The sequence below is a fragment of the Sinocyclocheilus anshuiensis genome, unplaced genomic scaffold (assembly GCF_001515605.1).
Source record: "Sinocyclocheilus anshuiensis isolate Anshui unplaced genomic scaffold, SAMN03320099.WGS_v1.1 scaffold1764, whole genome shotgun sequence".
Lineage (NCBI taxonomy): Eukaryota > Metazoa > Chordata > Actinopteri > Cypriniformes > Cyprinidae > Sinocyclocheilus > Sinocyclocheilus anshuiensis.
In genome coordinates, this window is record NW_015557159.1 from 157948 (window position 1) to 164788 (window position 6841).

General features: G+C 38.4%; 1 protein-coding gene across 2 annotated transcripts in view; it reads left to right on the forward strand.

Annotated features, from left to right (window-relative positions):
- The first annotated feature begins 935 nt into the window (after window positions 1-935).
- LOC107678269 (cytochrome P450 2K1-like) overlaps window positions 936-6841 on the forward strand; it is an 8770-nt gene continuing 2864 nt past the window's right edge. The window contains exons 1-9 of one of the 2 annotated variants that reach the window (XM_016473479.1): window positions 936-1170; window positions 1260-1422; window positions 2267-2416; window positions 2500-2660; window positions 3734-3913; window positions 4018-4159; window positions 4246-4430; window positions 4524-4665; window positions 6191-6550. In XM_016473479.1, the coding sequence (XP_016328965.1) occupies window positions 967-1170; window positions 1260-1422; window positions 2267-2416; window positions 2500-2660; window positions 3734-3913; window positions 4018-4159; window positions 4246-4430; window positions 4524-4665; window positions 6191-6378 (1515 nt within the window). In that variant the 5' untranslated portion in view covers window positions 936-966 and the 3' untranslated portion in view covers window positions 6379-6550. Of the gene's footprint in view, window positions 1171-1259; window positions 1423-2266; window positions 2417-2499; window positions 2661-3733; window positions 3914-4017; window positions 4160-4245; window positions 4431-4523; window positions 4666-6190; window positions 6551-6841 lie in introns of those variants that run through there. The other variant, XM_016473481.1, reaches the window with a different exon arrangement.

Here is a 6841-nt window from a genome sequence, read left to right on the forward strand (position 1 = left end):
TCAGTTGTAAAAACATAAAAGACCTTTTGGTTTGTTAGGATCTCGTAACCCAAAAGGTCACACACCTAATTTTGGGGATCAAAGATCTTTATTGGGGCATCTCCCACATCAGAAGAACAGGTTTTGTTTTCTTTATTCTTGCCTGTTCTGTTGATGCGAGAGTGAAACCACCTTCCAGTCGCACCTGAAGTATTTACAGTATATTGACCACACATGAGACCGCTTGAAACAATAGATTTGTGAAATTTGCATGACTGACTGAGACCTGAGGGGAAGGAGAGGGTGCGAGGAGTCAGGAACTCAGCATGGGGGGGAAGCGATGAGATTGGGCCAGCTGTAGATCCTCTCTCCAGATTAGTGAGTTTTATTGTTTGATTACAGGATAGGAATCTTGAATTCAGTTTTGGTCAAATCCATCCTTACATTTGGTTTCAATACTCATCCAAAAACACTGATGATTTGTGTGTGTGTCTGATTAAATTCTTATAAAGTTTATAATACATACAAAATGAATAATAGAGCTCATAACAATTTGTACATTTTTGATTAGAGTAAAGATCTAATCTGAACACATCATAAGGTGTGGGTTTATGCAGGGTTTAAGTTTAATAAAGGTAACAGATCTCTGTGTGTCATAGTTCAGCCGTGCTCATTATGCGCTGATTATTGTCAGTTGTAGACAATATCACAATATTTAGTGCATATAAACCAAAATGCATGCAATAATATTGGTGCAAAGATTGTGTTGAACCTAAACTTCTGCTTTTATGGCCTGTTATATTATGTTGTATGTTATACATTCCTGTCCTGTTTTGCCGATTCATCACAGCATGACACATACATGCTAATCGCACCAACCCTTTCTTCTCATGGATTTCAAAAAAATGTTTAGGTTTAGGACCCTCCCTTACACAGTGGCTATAAATGTGTGAGTGCTTCAGTTGAGGAGAGTGCCTCAGAGAGAAAATGTCTGTTGTCGAGTCACTGCTGCAGTTTTCCAGCACAGGTACATTACTGGGAGCGTTGCTGATGCTTCTGGTTTTGTATTTGCTTTCCTCTGGATCCAAATCTCAGAAAGAAGGGAAAGAGCCACCGGGACCCAAACCACTGCCGCTGTTGGGGAACCTGCTGACCCTTGACCTCACGAGACCCTTTGACACCTTTTTTGAGGTGAGAACTTGACTTGAACACATTCAGACAGTAATAGTAGCCTAACATTTTGAGATTTGTTTGTGAATGTCTTTTTCTGCGTCCTCCAGCTCTCCAAAAGCTACGGGAACATATTCCAAGTGTTTTTGGGTCCCAAAAAAACTGTGGTCTTAGTTGGATACAAAACCGTCAAAGAAGCTCTTGTGAATCATGCAGAAGAGTTCGGCGACAGAGATATTGCACCTAGTTTCAGGATAATGAATGACGAACATGGTAGGATTCTTCTTTTTTCTGCCTCAAATGAACGTGCAAACTGTAAATGTGTCACGATCCCTGTCTGTTTCTTGTGTCTCTGTCCCCTTGTCCAAATACCCACACTTGCGGTCTTGGCCACTTGAGAGCGCGTGCGCGCGACAGGAAGTAAGTGCGCAAGACTGTCCCAGGTCTTAAAAATACCAAAGCTTTATTGTAGCCTTGTTTCCCTCATGTTTCCCTGCTAATCTGTTCCCTTGTTTGTTGCCATGGACACTCATTGGACCACACCCATCTGCTTGTTAGTTTCCATAGTTACTCATTAGTTCAGCTCAGTATATATACCCCTGTGTTTCAGCGCTTGTTTGTTGATTCCCTGTTGATGCTCCTGTATTGGATTTCTGGTCTAGCTCCTGCTCATTGTTCCTTTGTTATTTACCCGTGTTTGTTTTCTTGTTTTGTCAAAAACGACTTGCGTTTGGAGCCGCCTCACCTCATCTGTGTCCCAGCATAACAAACTGCTAGATATTTCATAAAACAAAGATGTTGCACAAGCTTTCAAATCTTCATGGCCTCTCTGAGTCAAAATTTTCTCAAATGGGTTTAACTACATGAAATAAATTAGTCACAAATATGAAGTCGTTATAAGGATTCGTACAAAATTGGGTGGGAACCAGCCAATTTAACAATGAAAAACCAAAAATGCATTTAACTATCGGACTGTTAGCTTGAAATTGTGCATGTCTTAAGTGAGTATATGTAGGTAGAACTTTTTATTTATTTTACATTTTTGTTTGCCAGTATGTCTGCGTAATCATTCTCTACTAGTGTTGCTGGGACTCTAAGATGGTTTTGTGTTGATCAGGGATCATCTTTTCCAATGGAGAGAACTGGAAAGAAATGCGACGCTTCGCTCTCAGCAACCTGCGGGACTTTGGGATGGGCAAGAGAGGAAGTGAAGAGAAAATCATAGAGGAAATTCAGTATCTGAAAGGAGAGTTTAATAAGTTTGAAGGTACAAGCTGAGACAAGCACATGCAAACATGCTCTTAGTTTATAAGATCCATTGAGAGACGGTTTGTTGTTTCCTCTTCACAGAGAAACCCTTCGACACGACACAGCCGGTGAACTACGCTGTGTCAAACATCATCTCATCTATCGTGTACGGCAGCAGATTTGAATACACAGACCCTCAATTCACTGAAATGGTCGACAGAGCAAATGAAAATGTTCGGGTTAGTGGATCGGCATCTATGATGGTATGTATGATTTATATGCTGACAGATATGTCTATAGTTTGTCAACTACCGACAGGCATTACAAAATCTATTAATGACATATGGACATGTTTTGTAGTGTTGGACGAAGTACTCCAATCAAGTACTTATAACGCCACTAAAATAAGTCAATAAGATTTGTGCAGACTTTTATTATGTACTGATCTGCAAATAAGCAAAACATTTATTTCATTACCAAACCATGTCATACACCATTACTACTCTTGAAACTACAATATCAATTTAAATGTACTGATAATTCAAGTATGCAATAAATAGCTAAATACACCCCATTATTTTAAAAATAAGGAAAAACAAATTGTGTGTAAATATGTGGTGACAAATAGTATAAAAATACAATGCACAAACATCACACTAGGCAAGAGGAACGCTATGCAAACATACTAGTTTTATAGAATTTGAAACTAAAGCAGCTGGGAAAATGCGTGCATTAATTTGCAAAGATTTATAGTTTTTACCTACAGTAGTCCATAACAAACAGTCAGTGACACACAAATGCCAGATAATGGGCTTAAACAACTCATCCCTTTACAGCTGATTTAGTTCACAAATAATGACCTAAATATGATTTTCATTTACAATAATTAATGCTAAAATTTGCCATTAGTAACATACTTTTCACGACATCAGTCACATGTGCGCACTCAAGCTCCAAGAATATCCAAGTTCTTGCCTCATTCAGACATGAACAGTTCAGTGAAATGTTTAATGGATCGCTTTGAACGGATCACTGAATCAAAAGGTGATTGACTTGAGAACAGCTGCAAGTGGATCAGTCTGATTAGTGAATGAATTGGAAATTGCGAGCAGAAAAGAATAAGCTTATACATGAAGACATCGCTTCTCAGAGCGGGTCTTGATTTCTTCAGCTTCAAATAACAAGGAACAATATGTTTTGATGAAATGTAGTGTGATTTAAAAAAAGTACAATATTTAAAGTATGATTATACTATGGAATGTAGTAAATGAAAAAAGTGCATCTCTGGAGAACATGTCACTCAGTCTTTCTTGTGTCTCTGAATGTGCATTTCTAGATTTATAATATATTTCCGTGGTTGGGTCCAATCCTAAAAAACAAAAGGATTATTGTAAACAATATTGTGCAAAGTAGACAACAGATGATGAAGTTGATCAATGGACTTCTGGAGACTCTGAATCCACAAGACCGCAGAGGATTTGTCGACTCGTTTCTCATCCGCAAACAGAACGACGAGGTATGTAATTTTTTGCCTACAACATTTTCGATGATCCTCTTTACTGTAATAATCGGAAATTCAGTTGGTGAATTAATATGCATTTGGTCGATTGCATTTGACAGCAATCAGGCAAGAAGGACTCCTATTTTCATGAGGAGAATCTTATGATGTCTGTGACAGATCTGTTTATCGCTGGTACCGACACCACAGGAACGACTCTGCGCTGGGGTCTGATGCTTATGGCTAAATACCCTCATATACAGGGTAAAAACACAGTAATATGAAGAGTATTTCCTCAATGCTGAATTTAATAGTCCAAAGGAACAAATATGTGTTGCATTTGTGTGCAGATCGAGTTCAGGAGGAGATTGACAGAGTGATCGGTGGACGTCAGACAGTGGTGGAAGACAGAAAGAAATTACCTTATACAGATGCTGTGATTCATGAAACCCAGAGACTGGCAAACATAGTGCCCATGAATCTCCCTCATATGACCAGCTGTGACGTTACCTTCAATGGATACTTCATCAAGAAGGTCAGTCAGAAGAATAAATATGTATAAAGCCTTGAAAAGATACCATGTGCATCCTGAACATCAAGATTTTGGTCTTTTCTCTTCATTTTTTAGGGCACCATTGTAGTTCCTCTGCTGACGTCTGTTTTGAAGGATCCGAGCGAATGGGCAAAACCAAACAGCTTTTACCCAGAACACTTCCTTGATGAGACGGGCCAGTTCATCAAGAGAGATGCTTTCATGCCCTTTTCTGCAGGTCAGTGAAACTTCAGCTCAAGGCCGTAACAATGTCCACATTGGGGGGGTCAAAGCAATATTTGATAGCAATGGTCTTTTTATTTAAAGGAATTAAAGAAAAAGAAAGAAAACCAGTAAAAGAACTGAAGTTTATTATAAAGTAATGCATTGGAACTTCTTGCAAATAATATTTTAATTTAAAAAATATGCACACATTCACTCTTAATGCTGGAATATAGCCTACTATACAACTTTTGAATAATTGAATTATGTCTTAATGCTGACTTTTTATGGCATAATAATTACTTTTGTCATAATTATGATTTACCAAAGCATTATGTGATTTTTTTTTAATGTGAAATGGCCCTCCATACATGTAAAATCCATACACAAAAAAAAAAACTTAAGAAAAAAAAGTTAAAACTTACCTTCAAAATCAGCCATTCAAACATGATTTATCACAGGCTCTGACTTTCAGCAACTCGCACCAACTTCTGCATATTGGGCATGCTAGTCTCATCACATTAATTTACGAAATACATGAATCACTTAAAAGATGTATATTTGCTATTCAAAACAGCCTAATTGAACAAAAAGGTCTAGAAGTTTGAATCACTGGATATTACTGTCGATCGTTTAACATTACTATGAAAATCGTCAAATATTAACAAATATTTTAGTTGCTTATGTTTCTTTTTCGCTGTTAAAAGAGTTTGCGCTCGTCAAGCCCACCTTCTTTTATTTGATTTGATTATTCAATTATTTTGACATTAGGTGTGTTCAAGTTCGTACAGACCGATCGGCGAGAGTTGTCGCTTGCAGTCGGGTAGCGGAATTGAAAGCCGAGACGTAAAGTCTGACACTTTTCTCGTATAGACTCTCACGCGGTGTTTGCATACTATATCACAGATGAAGTGAATTAAACGCAATTTTTGTCAAATACACAGACGTTTCAGAGATGTTTTCATGAAACAACAGAAACACTTTTCATGTACTGCTTAATACAGTGCTATCTGTACAAGAATAAAGTTCAACATAAGCCTTTACTATTCAAATAAAGTGGGTCTTATACACTTTTATCATTGTTTTTTGATTAACATGACTCAATATAATATTTGCGACTACAGTAAAAGAGATTTGTGAGCATTAGTGGAACTGAAGGTGTCAGAATAAACACGAAGCACGATTGTTGTCGTGTGGTGAATTCAGCCAACTGTGAAACAGCTTTCGTCATCAGAGCTCCTGCAGCTGCTCTGGAGAAGCTCTCGAATCGCTCTTGCGGTACGTCACAGTGACGTAGCGTCGCTGCTGTCTCAATTCAGACAAAATCTCTAACCAGCATGCACTGCTTCAAGTCAGCCACTGATTAGTCTTCGCAGTGCTGCATAAAGTTGAACATACTGTACCTATTGATGAGCTGAGGCAGACCAGCCAATAGAGCAGCAGCCCTCCAGTTCCCATTAGCTCTGTTCCGAAACCTATTGTGCTGCCTACCTAGACAACAGTTTAAACGGACAATTCAACAGCCTCTCTCTCTTTCTCAGGACGCAGGATGTGTCTTGGAGAGGGTTTGGCCAGGATGGAGCTCTTCCTGTTCTTCACCTCCCTCCTTCAGAGCTACCGCTTCACGACTCCACCTGGAGTGTCTGGAGATGAGCTGGATCTCAAAGGAGTAGTCGGAGTCACGGTGAATCCATCGCCACACAAGCTGTGTGCGATCAGACGCTCCTGATTGAAGAAAATAAAATCAGAAAACACAGAAACATGATTGTAGCATGATTTGGGTGTTGTTTTTTTTCATTTTACAGTATTTGCTCTTCTGAGTGAATGTATACAGTGCAGTGGCGGCTTGTCGGGGGAGGCAGGGGAGGCACAGCTTCCCCAAAATTTTGAGGTGAAAATGAGGACGATTTAATGTTAATAAAATACATAATTCATTTCAGTTTATGTCTCAGAATGTGTATTTTTTGTTTGTAATTTCACAGTTGTAATACCATAACGTGAAAGTGCCGCTTTTCTATCACGAATGTGCCGAATACACACACACACAAAGAATAACAAGTATATAGAATAGAAAAAAATAGAAAGCTAGTGTTTTTTTTAAATAAAAAAAAGAAGATAAATAAAGTAGAATTAAAATAGAATAGAAAGTGCTAGAGTTAGAGGGTCAAATAAAGATGGAACAGATGTGTTTT